Source organism: Sciurus carolinensis, chromosome 9 (genome assembly GCF_902686445.1).
Source record: "Sciurus carolinensis chromosome 9, mSciCar1.2, whole genome shotgun sequence".
Classification (NCBI taxonomy): domain Eukaryota; kingdom Metazoa; phylum Chordata; class Mammalia; order Rodentia; family Sciuridae; genus Sciurus; species Sciurus carolinensis.
The window spans coordinates 96,000,646-96,022,833 of record NC_062221.1 but is presented as its reverse complement, the minus strand read 5'-3'; the positions used below and the strand labels follow the sequence as shown (position 1 = coordinate 96,022,833).

At 38.8% G+C, this 22,188-nt stretch overlaps 1 protein-coding gene across 1 annotated transcript in view; it reads right to left on the bottom strand.

The window, feature by feature from the left end:
* The window catches only part of Gabrr3 (gamma-aminobutyric acid type A receptor subunit rho3), a 41,146-nt gene that overhangs the window by 5,325 nt on the left and 13,633 nt on the right, over nucleotides 1-22,188 (bottom strand). The window contains exons 3-7 of the mRNA XM_047565141.1: nucleotides 20,884-20,951; nucleotides 18,805-19,028; nucleotides 15,086-15,168; nucleotides 13,561-13,701; nucleotides 9,880-10,032 (exon numbers count right to left, since the gene is read on the bottom strand). Of these exons, the coding sequence (XP_047421097.1) occupies nucleotides 9,880-10,032; nucleotides 13,561-13,701; nucleotides 15,086-15,168; nucleotides 18,805-19,028; nucleotides 20,884-20,951 (669 nt within the window). The remainder of the gene's footprint in view (nucleotides 1-9,879; nucleotides 10,033-13,560; nucleotides 13,702-15,085; nucleotides 15,169-18,804; nucleotides 19,029-20,883; nucleotides 20,952-22,188) is intronic.

Sequence of the window (22,188 nt, the reverse complement as noted above, 5' to 3'; positions counted from 1 at the left end):
AGTATCAGTCTGGAGACCCAGGGTGTGGGTAGGGGGTGGGGGGATGAATCTCCACATGTTAATCTGGCAGACCAAGAAGCTCTCATTTTCTTTTCTTTCCACCTCTTTCCCTTGCCCTCACCCCTATGCCCATAGTGTGTCCTTTCTTTCTTTCATCTAGAAACACAGAGTCAGGCATGTCTTCTTCCTGCCCTCAGCTGGACTACTTCTAACCATCCCCAGAAAGGTAAAAATATGCTCTGAGATAGAAATCCCAAAGGTTGTTTTTCACTAACCTTCCCATTATTTCACAACTTTTACTGTTAAAGAAATTGTCTTCATGCCTATCTTTACTCTTTCATGCTACAGGGGAGCTCATTTCTTTTGAATGGTGTTTGGTAGTATTGAAAATTACTGTTCTCCATACTATTCTTTCATAGAAAATACTCAAAATTTGTCATTATTTTCTTTGTTCATTGTTAGGGAAGCTAAAGTTCAACTGAAATTCAGAGTATACATGTGCTAGTGGAGAGTCAGCCCATTTACTCAGAAACTGCTGAATGCCAGTCAAGTGTTTTCCCTCTTCCCCCATCTCCACCTTCCTTCTCTTCTCTTCCTCTCCTTTTTGGGGGGATTCCCTTTCCTTTTCCCTTTTTCTTCTCTTCCATTCCCCTCTTTGTTCTCTTGCATGATAATCAGAAGTGAAGAGATCAGAATTCTGGAGGGCGATGGAGGAAGAAGTGACTCTGAGACTTCTTTGGTAAAATACTGGCGGTGAGGAGGGCCGTTCCATGTCTACACTAATTTCCAGAGGGATATTGCGAGAGTACTGCCTGGAGAGAAAGTAAAGTATTGTAAATATTTGAAATGTACACTGGCTGGTATGGTTTTATTTCTTCACTTCCCACTAGGGAGGTGCAAATGGAAACCTTAATGATTTTTGTAAGTTGTGAAGAGTCCCAAGCAGCAGGAAGAGCACTGTGATTTGCTCCTAAATGTACAGACACAGCGTGTGGACAGTTTTCGCCACACACTTCTATCCTTTCTACAGTAATGCTGTGAAGTTCCCATCTGAGGGAGCCCATAGCAAACAAATGAAAACTCTATAGAACCATCCAATTTCAAATGAAGTTTTTAGTTTGTATAATCAAGACCAATACAACCCAGTAATTTGGCAGCCACCCTGGGAGGACCCAGAATCTTACCTTGATATTGATCTGAACTCCAGAATAAGAAACCTGAGTGTTATTCTAGCTCTTAACATTAAAGATGGACCACTGTCTCACTCAGTTCCAGGTTTCCCATCAACAACAGTAAAATCAACAGTCTATATATGAGTGCAAGCCATTTGCATTCTCTGCTTAAAAAAACACTTAATATATAAATGTAGAGATGTGAAAATTTTTATTTACATTACAGGTACAGCTGAAGCCATGATTATTACCTAAAACCTGTTTGCTTCAATGAAATGTTTACCTATCACACACCTTGATAAGCATTAATTAGTCACATGTTGCAGAAAAGAAATATGAGCTAAGAGTAGTTAAGTAACCCAAATTTCGCCAGAAGAATTCAGAGCTTTCCAGTTGAGTGCTGAACCTGTACCTTTTTTCTATTTCATACCGGGGATTAAACCCAGGTGTGCTTAACCACTGAGCAACATCCACAGCCCTTTCTTATATTTATTTAGAGACAAAGTCTCAATAAGTTGCTTAGGGCCTCACTAAGTCGCTGAGGCTGGCTTTGAACTTGTGATTCTCCTGCCTCAGATTCCCAAGCCACTGTGAACCTATACTTTTTACATGCAAACTAACTGCCTCTCATTCTGGATCTGTAAAAGAAATTTCCTTTCCTTTTTAACATTATAGAACTTGTTCTATATACAGAGGTTCTCTGAGACAACATGAGAGATACAAAATCATGTGGAATTATGTTAGGAGGAACAAAAAAGTTACTTCGTACTTTTCAACAGGCCAAAAATCTTTGTTCCTTCAAGATTTCACAGGGAGAAACTAAAGGAAGCCTTATCTAATCTTCCTATTTAGTAACTTACTTCATAAGTTCAAAATTTTTTAATGTCTGCTCTGATTTTCTAAGATATGGAGGACAGAACTTTAATTTATTTATTTTTTTCCAAGTACTGGAGATCAAATCCAGGGTCTTGTCTTGTGCATGCTAAGCAAGCACTGTCACTGAGCCAAACCCCATTCTATGTATTTTGTTATTTTGAGACAGGGTCTCCCTATGTTGCTCAGGCTGTTCTTGAGCTTGCTGTCCTCCTGGATGGCTGGGATTACAGGCCTGAGTCACCATACTCAGCCTCAGGTTTTTGTTTTTTTTTTCCAGTAGACAAAAATATGGTACAGAGGCTAAAAGGGGTTGGAAGAAAGACACATATGTACATGGAGAAAATGTTCACCATGTATTTGGAATTGATGAATATTGGGCTAATAAAAAAGAGTTGTATTATTTATATTTGCCAGAGAGCAGTAAACTATCCATAGTTTAATAGGGTGCTTAGTCTAACTCACAATAGTGTTATTCATTTCAAAACAAGCATACTAGGTTTTCCTTGTTTAAAATGAATAATTGAAAAAAAAGAATAAGAAAGTGGAGAGGAGTGATTGTTGGGTGGGAGGTTGAATGATGTGAAAACTGATATATAAATTCCTAAAGCAGTAGAACTTGAAGTCAGGACTATACAGCAACATTAAGCACACCTATTATGTCTTGAACTGCCCCTTGGAAATACATTAATCTTGACAAATAGTATTCCTTACAGAACCATTAAAGTTAACATCCCGATAAAGGAGTTTTGAATTATATGAAGTGACCATTTAGTCAAAGAAAGGTCATGTGTTGAGATTAGAAAATTATCTTCCCATTTACTGATATTGCTATGCATAGTTAGGAAGATGTTATGAGAAAATATTAGTCTGGTCATTTGTCTCAGCTCCCTGAGCCCTTACAACTTCATCATATTAACTTTTAAGGATATGCATGGGGTGAATTAAGAACAGTCTGTAAAGAATTATTCGTCTTTGTGTTTCTTTCGCCATTTTTGGTCATGTGTGATGGACCAGTAGTCATTTTGTTGAGCAGTGTAAGAGCAGTCTAGCAGACAGGCTTCTCTCCTAGAACCACTGAGCTTGTTTACCCCTCTAGTAGCTGTGTTGTGGGTGGTTCTTTTGAAGGAAGAGGGTATCTCCATTCACCTTCAACCAAGTGAAAACATTTTCCTTACAGGTGTAAGCTGAGATAAATACAAAGTAGGGAAAGGAAGACAGGATTTTCAAACACTCATGGCTAGACATTAACAACCATTTACCTTCAAAGGCAGTACCAGAGTTCAGTGACTATTAGAAGTTCTGGCTATCTCTAGGATGGTTAAATGACTTGTTCTTGTCCCATTCCCTAAATTCTCACTTTTCTAGGTAAGTGGTGTATCCTCTGTTAAAAGACATTTTTCTCTACAAGTGACTACATGCCTGAAAACATTGATTGTCTTTGTCTACCACATCTGTTTCTCAGTAAAGGCCCCGTTATGTAATACATAGTAGGGAGAATGGCATAATACTTTGTGCAGGGGCCAAGCAAGAGCGATGGAGATAAGACAAGGAGGAGGGTGGTAAAATAAGAAGATATCCTATGGTATACTCCTCCTTGATGAGTCTGAAAATAGCTTTGAATAACTTTATAATCACCTCACATTCTCTCCTCACTGAAACAAACGGTGAAGCACAATATTTCTGACTCATCACACATTCCAAATCATGATAGCTCTTGTCTCTCGTGAGAATTGCCTAATCACAATCAATACTTCCATGCTATTCAGCCTCTATTGTTCTTTACCTGAAACTTGACAATTGTGGATCTTCTCCAGAAAATGAAATCATCCTCCCTTGTTTCCAGTTAGTAACTAAAAACAATTATTGAAGTCATGATGGATTTAAATGCTGTGACATAACAGCTATATATTAATATGAAGCACATGCATATGACTATTTGTGCCAGTCACGGCAGGCTCAAAAGGATGGCAATAGTGATCCCTGTCTAATAGAAGGGACAAACAGGTCACCCCTGTCCACAGACAGGGGGAAACACAAAATGTGAAGTTGTTCAAAGATGGGAATGATCATGTGTGCTTTAAGCCATCAGCAAACACTTCTGGCTGCACAGAGATGGCAGGATTTTGATGGAGGAACAGAGGTAGGGAGTGCATTATAGGTGGAAAGAGAGCCAGAACAAACACAGTAAGGCATGGGGCCTGTTTGAGAATATTCAGTATCCAAATTGGTTAAAGCTTTAGTGTAAGTGTCCTGGGGAAGATTTAGCAACATTATTTGGTGCTTATCTAAAATTCAAATTAAACCAAGTATTTTGTATCTGGAAACTCTCAGGGCACCTTGGATTCCAAGCTGAGAGTCTTTACCTCATTAGCAATTTGGAATGGGGGTACATTAGTGTGATCACATTTGCATTTTGAAGATATTTTTCTCGTAGGAAGGTTGACCTGGATCAAGAAGAACAGGAGGTGAAATAATATAGGCAATTAGAAGGCCTATGCTACAGCTTAGTGCAAATTAGCAAAAAGTGCCCTTTCCTCTGGAGGACACTGCTCCACATGTGTCTCACAGAGCAAGGGCTGGATTTCTGCTCCTCCTTGTTCTCCTGAGTCAGATGTCACAGAGCCCTGAAAGATGACCCCGGGCAGGTAGGCCTCTATTGGGACATATCAGGGGAAAGTCAGCAAAGGTCACAGCACTGGTTAAAACAGGATAACAGAAAACACATGCTAAGCTGATTTGAAGACTGCAAAGGTTTAGCTACTTTAGAGTTACAGTTCTCGGTATGCAGTTGACCCCCTGGGGTCTCCAAGACTTTTTCAGGGGCTCTTGTTAGTAAAAATGAATTTGACACTATCACCGAGACATTGTTTCCTGTTTTCACTGCGTTGACATTTGCACTGATGGTGCAGGGGCAGTGGTGGTAACCTTGCTGGTTGCCTCCGTGTGAACCAAGTCAGCAGCACCAAACTGACTTAGCTGTCACTGTACTTTCCACCTCCCAGCACTAGCAGCAGAAACAAAAAGCAGCAAAAATTGTTAATGTTATTAAATTATGGTCCTTGAATGCACACTGTAAAATATTCATTCTGGTTGATGAAACGAGAAATACAAGAGAAATGCTTCTGCATACTAAAATAAAAAGGTGACTCCTTCTCTCTGAGAAGACCCACTCTCCCTTAAGAATGTCCCCTTTTTCCCCTTCCCGATCCTTCTAATAAACTCATGCTGCTACTCTGAAAGACATGCCCGAAATCTTTCCAGCGTGATACCAAGAATAAGGGGTGAAGAGGGACCCTTCGCCGCTGCCTCTGCTTTGCGCATTTGGTGTTTGCACCAGTGTAATGTTTGGTATTTGCTCACTGGTTATCGTGGTTACCCTGATTTTTTTTTTTTTTTTTTTCTGGCTACTTTCTTCATCTAATCTACTCTTTTCTGAACCTCTATTTTCCACTTCAGATTCTTGGTGACTAGAGGAAACATCCTGACATAACTGATGTTTGTTGTTGTTGTTGTTGTTTGTCTACAGCACACTCTAGTAAGGACAAAAAGATCTCTTGATTAGAACTCACATGCCACAGCCCTTAGGTTTAAGAATTGAGGCTTTCACTCTTGGTCTTTTTGGGGGACAAACTTGCTCACTGGCAATTGAAAGGAGAATGGCATTGTGGAATATGAAGGCCAGCGATGATAAGATTTTGAACCTCAATTAGGTTCACCATTAAGGTGAGGAGACCTTTTCTCTTCCTTTTATTCTCTCATCTTTATCTCCAGATCAGTAGTCCATCCATCCTGGGACCTCACTCAAGACTCATATTGGTGGGAACTCTAATTCACCTCTAAGTATGATCCCTGCCCTATCTACTCTTTGTCCAGTTACCCACTTGCTACCACCATGGACCTTTGGACTGCCCTGATGCTAAATACCCTTAACTGTTCCTACCCCACTGAGAGAGAACAAGAACTTAGGGTCACTTCCCCGCAACTTTGCCTGATCCAATCAATACCCAAACACTCAAAGAATTTAGAGACCTGAGTCCTTAAGGGCAGGAATGTTAAGTAGCTCATCAGCCATGAGTGGGTGAGCAAGGAAAGGACAATGAAGGGTGACTAAAATCCACGGGGACCCTTATTCTGATAGACAAGCACCTGGGAGATGGGTCCAGGTGTTAAACCTTCCCCAACCAAATTTATATCCACTTAAGAAAATTATCGTTTGGAGATCATGTCACACCCTACCAGGTGGCCTGGACTCTCTCTTATCACCAAAGCTATCACAACCCCCGATCATTCAAACAATCAAAATATCTAAATCCTCATAAAGAAAGCTTGCTGAGGGCTGTTCAAAGTGTATAAACACAACAAAAACAGGAGACTCAATTTCCCCAAAACTTCCCGACTCTGAGCACCACACCATCCTCTCTTTGAGGTGTTCCATGTAGTTCCTAGTCTGTCAGTTAAGTCAAGAGGTAGACCTGGGTGGGGCTCTCTAGAAACTCCCCTGGGAATTCAAATAAAGCAGGAGAGGTGTCATGGACTTCTCCTCTGAGAGGACCCACTTTTCTCTCCCTTGAAAGTGCCCTCTTTTCGCCTTTCCAATTCCAATAAACTCATGCCTGTCACTATAAAAAAAAAAAAAAAATCAACAACAAAAAGCCAAGTTACCCTGAAGGGGAGATATTTATGAGTTTGTGACCCTTTCAGAGACTAGACCCTGAAACTCAGGGAGATAAGGATAATTTCTCTTAACCATAAAATCTGAAAGAATGTATGGTTAAAAATCCAATTAGAACTAGTCATCATGGACTAAAGTGATTTAGAGTTGTCATGGTAGTAGAGACTTCAAAGTCCGATGTCATTCTACTGTCAGTCAAGAGTCAAGGGGTGGACCTGGGTGAGACTTTCTGGAAATTTCTCTGAGATCCCCAATAAAACTGGAGAGTCCGAGAGATACATTGTTCATTTCTTCTCTGAGAGGACTCACTCTCTTCCTTGAGAATGCACCCTTTCCCTTTTCCTATCCCTTCAATAAACTCTGGGGTGACACAGACACGTCTAAAATCTTTCTGACATGATCACAAGAATTGAGGTTTGAAGGGGGGCTTTTGCACTGCCTCAGTTTCCTAATAGGCCTAGTCCTGCAACAGAAGCAGGGATAAGAATCCAGTTGCCCTGGAGTCAGACATTAAAAGTTTGCAAAAATATAAAATAATACTATTCACCATTTTTTTTGGTTTAGAAAAACATTATTTTTATACAATATTTTATCATGTTAACTTCTAATGAATGTATTATTGCTCTCCTTAAATTTTATATATATATGTAGATATATATTTAAAATTCTGTTTTATAATCTATTATAGCTAAGAATTTTAGATATAATTCACAAATGAATCTAAGAATGTTAGATATAATTCTCTTAAGTCTTATAAATAAATCCTAGGACCAGAGTTTGAGAACCACTGCTGAAGACTAAGAGGGAAATTGAGACTTCAAATATAAAAGACTCAGTGAATTGTAGGACCCTTAATAGAATAAAAGTAAAGAAAGGAAGTGGGAGTGGGGTGGGAGGAGGCAGTAGTTTACTCAGTTCTGACCATGTTGAGCTCCTGTAGAAGCTGAAGGTGAAATCCAGCAGGAACCTGGAAATACACATCTGGAACTTGAGAGAAAGATCTGACACAAGGACACAGATGTGTAATTTACATTCATAAGGGTAGTAACTGGGACCAAGAGGCTTGCTGTATTTGGTAGGAAAACCCAAAATGAGCAAATCCTTAAGGTAGAGAGTTACCCACTCTTATGGAATAAAAGGAAGAAGTAAAAAGCAGGAAAGAGAAAGATATCTAAAGGAGGAGAAAAACTAGAGCAATGAAAACTAATGCATTGCTTGCCTGGTTATTTTCAGCAAATACTAAGGACCATGCATCAAGTTAGACAGTTGACACTAATTCTCCCATTTCAATTATTAGATGACCTTTGGAAATAGTATTAATATTCTCATTTTGCAGATGAGGAAGATGAAGCTGGACTCTTGACCACTATACTTGGCTCTAGACTTGGAGAGGATGCTTAATAAAGTCAAGTTTTGTAGCGAAGGTAAAGGAGCATCTGAGAAAAGGCAAGTGGGGTGGACAGAGGTAGTCACAGGGACTTTCTGGGCATTGAGTGGCACGGCATTTGGAAGAGAGAGTAAAATAGGACAAAGTATCTCTGAGAAAAACTTTAGGGTGGTAGGAAGCTTAAGTCTGAGAAGATGCAGTATTACAGGAATGCCTGTTCTATTTTAATAAGGATGGGGTTTTGATTTGTATATTACTTTACATAAATCTGTATAGAATTTTTCTAATTCTAAGGGGTCAGATGTGGAGGTAAGAAGCACGGATTTCCTAGGACAACTTAAATGTAGTGTGTTCATGTTCTCCATTCATTTCAACCTACCACGGAGCTAGCTCTTATAGCTGTCACTCTCACAGTGTTAAGAGCATGAGTCAACTTGAGGAATCTGACTGAAAATCATGTTCATAACCTTTTAGAGTGCCTTTCTCATCCTGTCTTTAGGGCTGGGAAAGTGCCCCCAGTCTCCTGTTTGGATTTATGCTGCCCTGCTGCAGTACTGAGGTCAGGACACAGATGCTCTGATGTGAAGACAGAGTCAAAATAATTTAATTACTCATTCAGATGGTATATTTTCCTTGCAGATATGCAAACCTCAAATGCTTACAGATTGAAGCTTTTAATAAAGGAAAGAGGTGAACAAATTATTAATATTAATAATTTATGTCTTTCAAATGATCTTTTGAAGTATGCATATAATTTGTGAACATTAACTTCAAAACCATCCTTTCTGGAATGAATTGTGTGATAATTGCAATGATTGTGAAGCACTTACCACGGTCTTCCCTCTAGATAGAGCATTACAGGTGAAAGAACAAAATTAGATGAAATGAGGGAGCTCTGCCCCAAACCAGTCAAGGAAGCAAGTGGGATTCACTCGGGTTCTCATTAAGTAACATGTCATCTAAGTGCTTAGCTTGGCACCTTCCACTTTGTAAGGACTCAATAACCGCTAAGTGGGTCTGAAATGGTTCCCATAAATCAGTTTGTGTGACAGGGGCGTATAAAATACTAGATGGAGTAGATAATCACCCCTGTGTGGTGACTTAATGAGGCTGGCACTGTCTCTCCACCTGAGATCTCATGCCAACTAAAGTGCTTCAGCCCCTATCGTTCCACTGTGGTTGCTTCTGATTTTGGACCTTTGAGTTAAGCCGAAATTTCTAATTAGCACTCACATTCCCAAATTCAAGCATCCACCTCCCCACCTCCACCCAGAAAATTAAGACACTAACAGTATAACATGGGTTAGCTTGAAGTTTCTTCCTTCCTTCTAGGAGAAAAATTAGAGCAATGAAAACTAATGCATTGCTTGCATGGTTATTTTTATCAAATACTAAGGACCAGGCATCATGCAAAGCTAAATGGTCATAGGTAAGGGAGTAAGGGAGAAGGGTTCTTTGAAAGAAAAGAGAGCTTTTTGAAATGAGCTGTTTATGCTTCATAATCCACCTTCTTTCCTTATTATTATTTCAGGGGCAGATCAGCAGCACAGCCTTCATTCCTAAAGTCTCTATTCCCAAGGAAAGAGCCCAATTATAATTTCAATTTGCACTAGAAGCTAGCAAGGTGAATACTGTAATCTTAATGTGCATCACTAAGCATCCCCACTAAATCACCATTGTCTTTCTCCCTCCATGTAGCACCTGTTTTTATTTACCTCCCCTGGACTTCCTCCCTTACTAGCATTTTACAAGATGTGAAAAGATTTATTTACCCAGGGACACTCTTGCTGGAACAGCTCTTCGGTCAATCCAGAATGACACCCACGAAAGCATCACCATCAACATGGCCGGAAAATAGGTTTTTAGCACAAAGAAGAAAATGTGCCTCCTTAGCACAAAGTTGATGAAAAGCCTATAGTACCAACCTACAAAAAAGAGTCAAAGTTTCCATTAGAACAGGCTTCCTTTGGGTCACACTTGGAGATGTGACATGCTCCTTGAGATTCAAAGATCTTAGAGGACATGGAGCTGGATAAACCCAACTTTTTCCAGCCCTAACTGGAACCTGGACTTGGCACTCCACTGATGTTGGTTCAATGACCTAAACTTCAGCATGTTGAATTATTTGACTCAAATATCCCCTTAACTTCCATACCTGCAGTTCAGGGATGAATGGTACTTATTTTGTGTGGGGTGACCTTTAAAGACAATATATTATGTTTACAGTGTTTCTACAAGAAGGGAAGTCTTCAACACATGATTGATGCCTGCATATAATAGTCAAGGAACTCTTTATTAGCTATAACAAAGGAAAAGAACATTTTATTTGAAAGAAAATGTTCATAGTAGGTACTAGGTCATTGTATTCTAACCTGGAATCTAGGCATCAAGGAATTCAAATAGGAAAGAGAAGGCCATCCCTAAACTATTTTCATTATTTTAAAGTGTCATAGAAACCATAATGTGTCTGTGATAAATTTTTTTCCTGTTGTTGGAGTTATTTAGACTCCTATTGGTAGTATTGGTTATTTGGTCTGATTAAAAGCACAAATTGTGGTCATATCCACACAAATACTTTGTTCAGGTTTCCCTTTCTAAAACAAGGCAATGAATAATAAATAATGAAGTGAATAAGCATGAAAACACACTTGTTATGAATAAGTGGTAAGATTAGTTTTTCTATGATAAATGCAGTTTTTTTAAATTGAAAATATTCAAAATGCAGAGACTATAGATTATAAATCATAGGTATTGAAAAGTTAGGGAAAGCTTCTCCTAGTTTTAGTAATAATTTTGTAGAAAACTTAAGATGACATCTATTGGACACCTCAGGCAAACATTTAGGCATGTGGCCTAAAATATATACCAATTGGCAGGCTGTACTCCTAGTCTTCTATTCTTCATTAAGTGCTTACTGTCCTTCACTTTTTTAACCACTTTCTAATGTTTTTTCTTATTGTCAGTTGATATTTATGCTTTAATGAAATGTATGATTCAAGGACATCAAACAGGGCTGGGGATATAGCTCAGTTGGTAGAGTGCTTGCCTTGCAAGCACAAGGCCCTGGGTTCAATTCCCAGCACTGTAAAACAAAACAATGACAAAAAAAAAAAAAAAAAACAACAACAACAACAACAAAAAACATCAAACAATTTTATTCCTGGGTAACAAAATATATTCTCAGTTCATTTTAAAGTTACAAAATACATTTTTTGGAGCTATACATTGTCTCATATGTGTTTCTAACTTTATTATTGTGTGCAGTTGAGATTTTAAATTGTGACTGTAGAGTACAATAACACCACATTTACCCTTATAGCTTCATATAATTATTGTGAGGTTAAAAGCAATAAGGAATACCTATTAAAGTAATTCATAAAGAAGGTCAGTTACTGTATAATCATTCCTTGGGAACATAAACATCTACCATCATGTGTCCTTGGTTCCAAGACCCCTAGGACATAAAAATCTATGGAAGCTCAAGTCCCTCACATAAAATTGTATAATATTTACATATAATCTCCGCACATGCTCCAGTGTATTTTATATCATCCTTAAATTATTTGTGATATCTAATACAATTTAATTACTATGTGAATAGTTGTTATATTGTATTGTTTATGGAATAATAATGACAAAAATTCTGTACATGTTCTCTGTAGGCTCCCCTCCCCCTTAAAAATATTTGCTCCCTATGGTTGGTTGAATCCATGGAGGCAGAACCCACAGATACAGAGAGCCAACTGAATAGTTTGCAGGGTTTTTTTATTATTAAGTCTTGAAATAAATTTAGGAAACTGGATACTTTCTTAAGTTAGGGATTGAACCCAGGGCCTTGTGCATGCTGAGGAAGTGCTCTCCCACTGAGCTACATCCTCATCCCGTATCATTCCTTTCTTCATAGTTTTCTGGAGAATGATTATCTAGTTTTTGAGGTGGGGTTGGGGGTAACCAGGAAGGAGAAGTGGTACTTTGTCTTGCAGTTCTTTGGGAAAGGGAAGAGTGGGAATGGTAATGTGGTTAAAACTAGACCAGAAGAAACTCCTTTACCTACCGGGAAAAGTAGTGCCATCTTGGAACAGGGTGGAGCCATTATTTTGGATAGTGTAATAAAGAATCTGACCCCAGGTTGATGTGGGACTACTGAGAGCTCTGAAGCCCCACTTCTACTTCCCCTTCTGCCTCTCATCCTAGCCAACTAACAAACAAACAAACAAAAAAAACCCGAGTGCACTCTCCTTGGATACCTTTGAGAAGTTCAAACATGCAAGTCCTGACACATGAAACAGAACCCCTGCTTAGCTCCACCCCCAGACCACCAAAACCCCCAGCCCAGTCATGCCTTTCTGTTCTCTCTACACATTTTTAGACCTGCTTGGGAGCCTGTGCTGCTCTCTCTAGAAAGTCTACTATGTGAGTAAGAATTCTCTTCCTATCATTTGTGGTGTGTATGGTATCATCATTTTCACTTCTGAACCAAATTTTGGGTTGCGTGTGAGGGTCCATCTGCCTCCATCAGACTGCCACATAGTAGAAAACAAGAGAAATTAGATAAAAAGAGAAAATGGCTAGAGACTTGACAGTCAGGAGAATGAAACAGAGGGGCAGTATTGGAGGAATAATTATTAAGAAAAAAGCAAGATTTTTTAATACCTAGAAACTGTTACCTTCAAATGACCTTTGACCCTAAGGCCATAGACTGTATTCAAAAGATCATGATGTTGATGCTGAGGGCAATAGTGAGGTGATGTTGGTTGCTAACTAATATTTATTGAGCATTTACCATCCGGGAAGTAGTACTCCAAGTTGTTTCACTGTATAAACTCATGAATCCTCACAACCCTGTGAGGTAGAGTACTGTGAAACCCCTTTAGAGATGAGGAAATTGAGGGTTAGAGAGTTGAAGCAACTCATCCAAGGTCACAAGGCTAATAAGCGACCAATTGGGGTTTGAACTCAGGCAGCCTCTGCCCAAGATGTATACTTTCAGCAAGTACATTATGCTGTGATAACTAATCCACTGGGGTAGATGCCATTTCTTTTTCCCTTTTTGATCTGTAGTACATGATCTTGAGGAAACTTGAAAGGGATGAGGAGGTAGACCATGTTGAGAAGCTTGAATCTGGTTGTAAATGTGATGAAAAACATGGAAGAGTTTTGAACAGGAAAGAACTACGATCTTTATGATTCAAAAGATCACTCAGTCTGCTGTACTGAGAATAGAATGGAGGTGCCAGAGTGGAAGCAAGGCATATGGTTAGAGGTGTTTGCATGAGGGGTGAGAAATGATGTACTAAAACAGTAGAGGTAGCTAGGTGCCTGTGAAAAGGAGGGGTGATATTTTTGGCCAAATAGGACACTTGTTTTGATTGAGATTTCTTCTTATGTTGTGTATCTAGCAAACAGTAGGGACTTAATAAATACTGATGAATCAGCCACATAAAATGCTGTACCTGTGCTGCTATAGAAAGCTAATCCACTGGATGCACTGAACTCCTCAATGAAGAACTGAGAAAGGGAAATATGCTCTTCAGTATTTAAGGACTTGTTCCCATATTTCCAGTACAGCATTAGATCCTCCTCACTGTAGGCATCTAAAACAAGACAATACCATTCTGGTAACTGCAAAAAGCACTTAGAAGTTACATGAGGCCTATAATCATGTAATTATGATTTTTAGTTTTGTAACACCCGTAGTTGGCCCAATGACATACATGTTAGGTGCAGACAAGTGTTTGCTAATAGACTGATCATACCCACACCTTTAAAAGAAAAAAATCCTTGAAAAATTAGACCTTGCTGAATAGTAGAGTGTGAAGCTTGTTTAGCACCCACAAGCTTGTCTGGCTAAAACTCTCCAGATAGCTGCTCCCCCTTTAGGTGCCTTCTTTCACAAAATGAAGCCAGGTGTCACCTCTGAGTGACACCATAGCATTGCTTCACAGTCAGAGTTAACTCTAGGATCTCATGCTGCTTTAATTCTGTTCCTCTCTTGGATGAAATTCCAAAACAAGCCTGGAGTGGTGGTGCATGCCCGTAATACCAGCAGCTCAGGAGGCTGAGATAGGAGAATTGCAAATTCGAAGCCAGCCTCAGCAACTTGGTGAGGCCCTAAGCAACTCAGTGAGACCCTGTCTCTAGAAAAATATAAAAAAAGGGTTGAAGATGTAGCATAGTGGTTCAGCACCCCTTTGTTCAATTCCTAGTATCAAAAAAAAAATTAAAAAAATGAACCTAGCTTATAAGGAATTTTCTTCTAAAATCACATAGTGTTATATAAAGTTTCTAATAGATTTGGGAAGGAATGTGTATGTAGGAGACATCCATCGTCTTTCCCAGCATTTTGGTCACATTATGAAAAATTGTAGTCAGCTTTTAAGATGATTTATCACAAATAGATATCAGGTAAAAGTAAATGACAAGGAGCCAGGTAAGAAATCCTTTTACAGTGCTTTGATTAGAGGTCTATGTTTAGAGGGGGGTTTTCCTGGGGAACCCACGTATACATAGTGGAGGATTGTGACTAGATATAAGAATAAAATTCCAGAGCTTTACAGAATGTGGAAAGTGTGTGTCAGTTTACATAATAATGTTAGAAGAATAGACCTTTTTAGGGAGCTGTCTCTTCATAACCATTGTGGAAACTGTAAAAATAAGTAATGATGAGGGCTGGGGATACAGCTCACTTGGTAGTGTGCACAAGGCCCTGGGTTCGATCCCCAGCACCACAAAAAAAAAAAAAAAAAAAAAAAAAGTAATGATGAAAGCACTTTTCCTTTGAAACTTCTCATTTGAAAGATAAACTGCCATCATCTTTAGTAAAAGTAAGAAACCAAACCAAAACAAAATTCCCACAACTGATTTGGAAAAATACATTCAGATTTTTAAACGATTGCTAAGACCATACTTATTTCTGGGCAAGCATGTGCTATTGTGTTCAGATGATATGGACTCACTGCATCAGGAAATAAGACTTACAGCTTTCCAGTTCAAGAGAACAATTCTGAGTGTCAAGAGGAAACCTGCTGAAATCCATTAAGCACATGGCCGAAACTGTTATCCTATAAAAGGAATGAGAAAAAGAGATCATTTAACATATGGTCAAATTAGCACGCAACATTGAAGGTCCCTTATTGTTCCCCTTTTTTGTGTGCCTTTCAAGAGTAATGGAAAATAGGCGTTATTATCTTTTGTCCAAATAATGTTCAGGAAGCAAAACCAGGAGGATGGATGATAATAGCTTACGACACAGATTGATGAGTGCATTCTGGCTCTCATAATTGTTTCTGATTTCACCATCTCCTGGTCATCCCCCTCTGTGTTTTCTGGTTCTGATGTTTTCAGAAAAACACACCTCAAAGTGAGATGTTTTAAAATAGATTTAAATATTTCCTGCTTTTTGAAAGACCAAAACTTAAGTAGTCTCTAGTAATAAAGGTTTGGGATAGTGGAAATAAACATCAACAGGTAAAGGTTTCCTTTACAAGGCAAGTTCACTTGAGGAAATTCTCTTTCCAGCAGTGAGGGGAAAGCCTAGAGCATGTTTAGTCAAAGATTGACATGCACAATGCATAATTCAGTTGCTATTAAGCCAAAAGGATGGCATGCTGATGAGGTTTATTTTTTCAATTTTTATATCCTCCTAGATTTTCCTGGTTTCAGGCAGAGGCTGCTGTACTGTGATCTTGCCTCAAAGTAGAAACTTTGGTACCCAGAATAGCAGATCAGGGGTTCATAAAAGGCCTCCAAGCAAGTCTGCAAAAAAAAAAAAAAAACAAAAAACAAAAAAAACAAAAAACAAAAAAAACCAAAGGTAACAGATGCTCCCACCCAGGGTGCTCCTGAGATAATCAGAGTAGAACCATTTCATCTTCTGTGGATGAATTCTACTGTCAGTAGTCACACACCAAAATACCAAATCAGGGAAGAGTCTGGATGACTTTATGTAAATAAAATATATTCATTCTGGTGTTTTAAAGCTGGAAGGGACCTCTGAGGTTTTCTAGTCTGTCTCCTCCATAGTACACCCGAAGAAATTAATGAGCAAGGAGTTTAGGTGGCTAGGTTGTGTCAGAACCAAGCCTGAAACCGGGTGATCTGACTCTGGGTTCACATTGGCTCTGTTTTTGGCTGGAAGAGCTGTGCCAACAACAATTTTGAATCTTCCTGAGTTTGGGGATCTCCAAGACCACTTTCAGGGTCAATGACTCATTAAAGACTCACAGAACTCAGCAAAGTTCTTGTACTCATGGTTACATTTACTATAATCAAAGAATTAAAATAAACAACAGGAAATGATCACAGGGCAGGGTCCAGGAGAAATCAGAAGCAAGTTTCCAATATTCTCTCCTAGTGGAGTCATGTAGACAGGTCTTCATTCCCTCAGCCATGGTGTGTGACAACCTACATGGGGAACTGAAAACCAGGGAAGCTCGCTCCAGCCTTGGTGTCTGTTACAGTTTGGATACTAGGTATTTCCCCAAAGCTCTCGTGTTAATGCAGTAAAGTTCAGAGGTGAAGTGATTGAACTGTGAGAGCTGTATCCTAATCAGTCCATCCTTGTTTGAATGGACTGTCTGGTAACTGTAGGCAGCTGGAGAACTGTAGACTAAAGGAAAAGGATCATAGGCGATGTGCCCTGGAAAGATTCATCTTTCCTGCAGCCCTTTCCTCCTGCTCTCTCTGTGTCCTGGCCATGACTGGAGCAGCCCTGCTCAGCCAATCCTTCCTCCATAATGTTCTGACTCACCTTGGGCCCAGAGCAATGGAGTCAGCCCACCATGGACTGAACTGAGCCAAAATGGACTTTTCCTCTTCTAAGTCATTCTTTTCTGGTATTTTCAGTCACAGAGATGCTAAGATGACTAATACAGTGTCCAACATTTTAATTGAGCATTTTCCATTTAGCCATGGTTGACTACCCAAGTGGCTAACTTCAGTCTCTAGCCCTCCAGAGGTTATGCAGATACCACATCACTCAGAACCCCCACAAGTCACATTGTGAGTTTAGATGATCTCACTTGACTCACAGATGACAGGTAAACAAAATATACTTTTATCACGTAGAATATTGCTAGGGATGAGAGGTTACCTTGAAGGAGAGAATCAAGGGTCAACTCTTTATTTAGAATATGTAATGTAAGAAAAACCCAGTGAGTTAATCCTTTACCAGTAATCCCCTCACCAAAACAAATTGAAACATTTGATTTTTTGACCAAATATTGTTGTTCTGCCCTCGATTCCTAGTGAGACCTGACTCGAATATTTTTGAGTCTTGTTTTTTTTTTTTGGTATCAGGGACTGAACCCAAGGGTGCTTTACCACTGAGCCACATCTCCAGCTCCTTTTATGCTTTATTTTGACACAGGGTCTCACTGAGTTGCTTAGGGCCTCACCAAATTGCATGAAGCTTGGTTTTGAACTTGTGATCCTCCTGCCTCAGCCTCCCAAATTGCTGGGATTATAGCCATGCACCACTGTGTCTGGCTTTTTTGAGTCTTCTGTTACTCCTGATTTAAAAGTCCTATTGAAAAATAGTACTTTTCATCAGTTTCACTTATAAAAAAATTGACAGCCTTTATAAAATGGCAGTTCCTTTGTACAAGATATTTTTAATAGGCAAAAGAACCTACAATAGCTTTCTGTTGCTACTGTGTGAAATTAAAATACACTTGGTGGTTTAAAACAATAGAAATTTATTCTTTCACAGTTTTTGAGGCCAGAAGTCTGAGGTCAGTATCATTAGGCCAAAATTAAGGTGTCAGACACTGTTCCCTTAGGAGTTCTGGGGGAGAAATCCATTCATCTTACAACTCATGGGAGCCACCGTATTCGTTGGCTTGTGGTCACATTGTTTGCTGCTCTTCTGAGTCTATCAACTTTTCTCTGCCTTTCTATTATAAGGATACTTATGTTTGTATCCAAATCCCAGTCAGATAATCCAGGACAATTCCAATTTTAAGATCTTCAATTTAACCACATCTACAAAGATCTTTTTTGCCATAAAGGGTAAACTTCACAGGTTCCAGGAATAAAGAGATGGATATCTTTTAGGGTATTACTTTTCCAGGCTACTGTAGAATCTTTCTGAGACTTCTAGGACTTTTTAAAAAATTGAATAGCATGGGTTTACTGAACATTTTTAGAATATATAGTATGTTAGAGGATTCATTTGGTTAAAAGAAAATATGGAACTTTAAAGATGGAGGGCTATTACTGCATAGTATTAGAATAAAAAAAAGAGGAAAATAAAATAAGTAAAAAAGAGAAAAAAGAAATAAGTTAATACTAATTTGGAAGATGACTATGCCTTTTTGTGAAAAATGAACAGTTAATTATTTATATAGCTAGCACAAGATTCAAATACTCTTTGATGGAGTCCAGAGGTGGGATGAAGAGGAATAGCAGATTTGCATACCTAGAAAATTGTGTGCCAGACTTTTAAGGATCTCTAAAAGTCAGTTTCACTCTATTTCTCCAATCAATATATATCCATTTACTCAGAATGGCTATAGTTAGAATAGGAAACTGATTTTTAAAACTGGGTGTTAGAACCAGAGAATATCACAGCTTCCCTTGTGCATCAGCACCATTAAACTGAGAGCGGTGTTGTCTGTGTAGTCTGAAGGGAGGCCCAGCAGCTTTTGTGCAGACGGCTGTGGTCCAGGGAAGCAAAGGCGATACAGAGCCCTCCTTACCTGACACTGAAGAGGACATTTCCATCCGGGTCCACGCGCAGCATGAAGTTCTCCATAGTCGTATCATGGATGAAGGATCTTTTAGAATGGACGAAAAAGATATCAGGCACCCAAATCTTTTTGATCAATCTGTGATCAAAGGTCATGCTTTTATTTGTTGTGCTAGGAAAGGAGAGCCTCTCATCTTTCCAGTAATGCCTGAGGTAAAAAGTCATTGTAAAGTCCTAAGCAGAGAGAAAAGGAGACCAATCAAAACTAGCAGAAACAGGGTGCAGGATCAATATTCTTGGTCCCAGGAGTGATTGCTATGGTCATCAATGACTTGTAGGTGAGTGGCCTATATTGTATTTTCTGGTAGGTGTAGGATGAAGCTAATGAGCTTAGGTTGTGAACTTCTCCTTCACATGGACTCCAGTGAATGCTGAGAGTTCCTGGGATTATAGAGTATTCATGCTGGGAAGGGAAACCAGGTTAACAATGGGAAGCGATTTTATGTGAGCATTCTGATAAATCTCCAGAAGAGACTGCAGATGAAAGGGACCTTAAACTTCAATATTTTGTCTATTATTTTATTGTGATTTATTTCTTATTCTAAATAAATGTCCACTTTTAAAACTGTTTTAGTATTCATAATTTTGTGTGAATTCTGATAAAGTTGATCTTCCAAATTGAATAAACTATAGTCCTGCAAAAACCTGGATACAGTATGTATTAGAGCTATTAGTGGAAAGCAAGTTGTCAGAGGTCCTGGGACAAAGACAGGCTGACTCCAGAGAAAAGCATGACCTGGTTTCCAGGGCCAGTGAGAGGGCACAGGCCCCACATGAAGGCATTCAAAATTGGATTCTTAATACGTTAGGTCTGGGTGGGGGCGGTCAATACTAAAATGCAAACTAGGTGCAAAACGTATCTAGAAGCTGCATCCTACTAGGTACCTGGTGGAGCCCTTGTCATTAACACTTTCATGTGGTGGAAACCAAAGATATGTACCTATAGGGGATGGTGAAAAGACAGTGGAACTGAGGAGAAAGAAATGAAGCGGAACACATGATCCAGATATGAGGAAGTACAGCAGTTAGGTAGAATAGGGAAATGGACATTGAGGATTTAAAAGAATAAATCTTTCTTCATTTAGCATAGATAAGTAAACTAAAGGGGGTTAAACAAAACTCTGAGACTGCATTAACACACAAACAGAAGAGGAGCAGGTGAAAAAGAAGTTAGGCGTGGACATGGAAGTTAGCCGCCATAGCGTGAAGGGGTTCTTGGAGTAAAATCCTGAAAACTATGTAAATGAGAAACAGCTATTGTCGCTACATAGATAAGGAAGGCAGTTCTACATTGGGAATGGGGAAAATAAGATGGAAAAATTATGGTAGAGGATATTAAAACATTAAAAATGGCAAAAATTATAAAACCAGGATTAAGGGAGGGAATGATTTAAAAAGTAAGCATGCAAAATGGTGTAGGAGACAGAAAGAGGCTACAGGGAAGATGGATGAGATTAGCAAGTGATGTGTTTCAAGTCTTAGGGACAGTGGTAGCTGAAGAGTACTCCATGAAAACAATACAGTTGTTTTGTTGCAAAATAAAATAGTGACAAACTCTTCTGTATTTGTAGAAAATAGAAGTGATTTTCTTAATTTTTAGTCCTCGGAGTCAAAAAATCCTTTGTTGTTTACAGATAAGCAAGACTAATATCAGATGAAACTTCTGGAAGTGGCCTATGAAGCTTGATTCACTGGTCTTTTATGGGGAAAATTTCATAGTTGTGATGACATAGTGCACATCCATCATGATTATCCTTCTACTGGATTGCTCCTAGTTCTCATTACATAACTAAATACATCACAATGTTCTGTAGTGCCCTACTGCTGAAAAACCACTAGAAGGAAAAAAGAAGAGTAGGAAAGGAATGGGAATTGTAATTAAAGACAGATCGAACAGAAGAGGACAAAGGAAGCACAATTCTATTATTATTGAGCAAAGTAGGAAAGATGAATGACATACATAACTCAAATGATTTATTAAAACACCAATTATTTTGCTACTACTGATCTCATACTTTCAGAAACTTACCATGTTAACTTCTGAAATGCTGTCAATGCTTTCAACCTGGACATCTATACCTACTGGCACTGGGGACCCTACAGAAAGAACAATGGGTAAAATGTTGAGAAATGCATGCCAATCATTTTGGAAGCCTTCAAAACAGAGAGAGATCATTGTTCATAGGTTGTAAATGGATTACTTTCTGAGTTTCTTGAAACAAAAAATTTTTTCCATTTTCTAATGAATGAATTACTGTACATTCAGTTATAATAGCAAAAGCCCATGTGTAAATAAATGCTATTCCAATAATCATTACTCATTTGCTTGGTAACCTGTCAAATATTTTTCTTCTGTGGTATAGAAGTGATGTCCCCAGTTTTATTTTTCGTTTTGGGTTTTTTTTTTTTTTTAGCTAGTAGAGAAAGGGTCAATGTTTTGAAAACATACCTAAGTGTATGAAAAATTATGCATTTTATATGGCCATGGTTATATCTTACAATCAGGGAGTATCAGAGTAGTTGGTTCTGGGCAGTGTTGAAATGTTTTCTCTCCTTCAAAAAACCCAGCCACTTTCACTTGTACAGTAGTTGGCAGACTAAAAGTACACAGATGGCAGTGCAAAGCTACACATGAGCACCATGATTCCCTCCACAGATCATCAGCAACAACAGGCTGCACCTGGGGAGAAGCAGACATCCTCAGAAATGCATTGGAAGAGACTATACAGGAGTCAGATCTGGAGCAATTCCATACAGGGAACTGCTGAGACTTGTATGCAGTTGGATCACCTAGCATCAGATTCGTGGGCCCAGAAAACCTAAATGACAACACAGTCCAGACTGGGTGATACTATGACATTTCCTAGGCCACCCAACAAAGGACTTCGCAGCTTTCTGGGTGAGGGAACATTGATATTAATAGTTTTATCATTTAGTCTTAAGTATAAAATATGATGCACATATATGTTAACACAATTTATATAGCTAAACATATAATCTTCATATGCTTTGTTTCCATAATGACTCACTCTCACCCTTATTGCCTATATAGTCTTGAGTTAAAAAACACTTGTAACTATTGATGAAAAATATAAATCCTGCATAGAGAAATCCCAGCTAGTTGTTTTAGTCAAGATTCTGGGATTTAGAGAAATCAGGCCTGAGAAACTTTCTTACTAATCTAAATAATACTTGGATGTGCGACATGTGGCATATGTGTGCATAAATTCAACAGCCTTTTAAATACATAGTACTGTGTAAAACAAGCTGTCTTGCTAGTTTCTGTCACTCTTCTGTGACTCCCCCATTAATTGGTTGATGTTACCTTTACTAT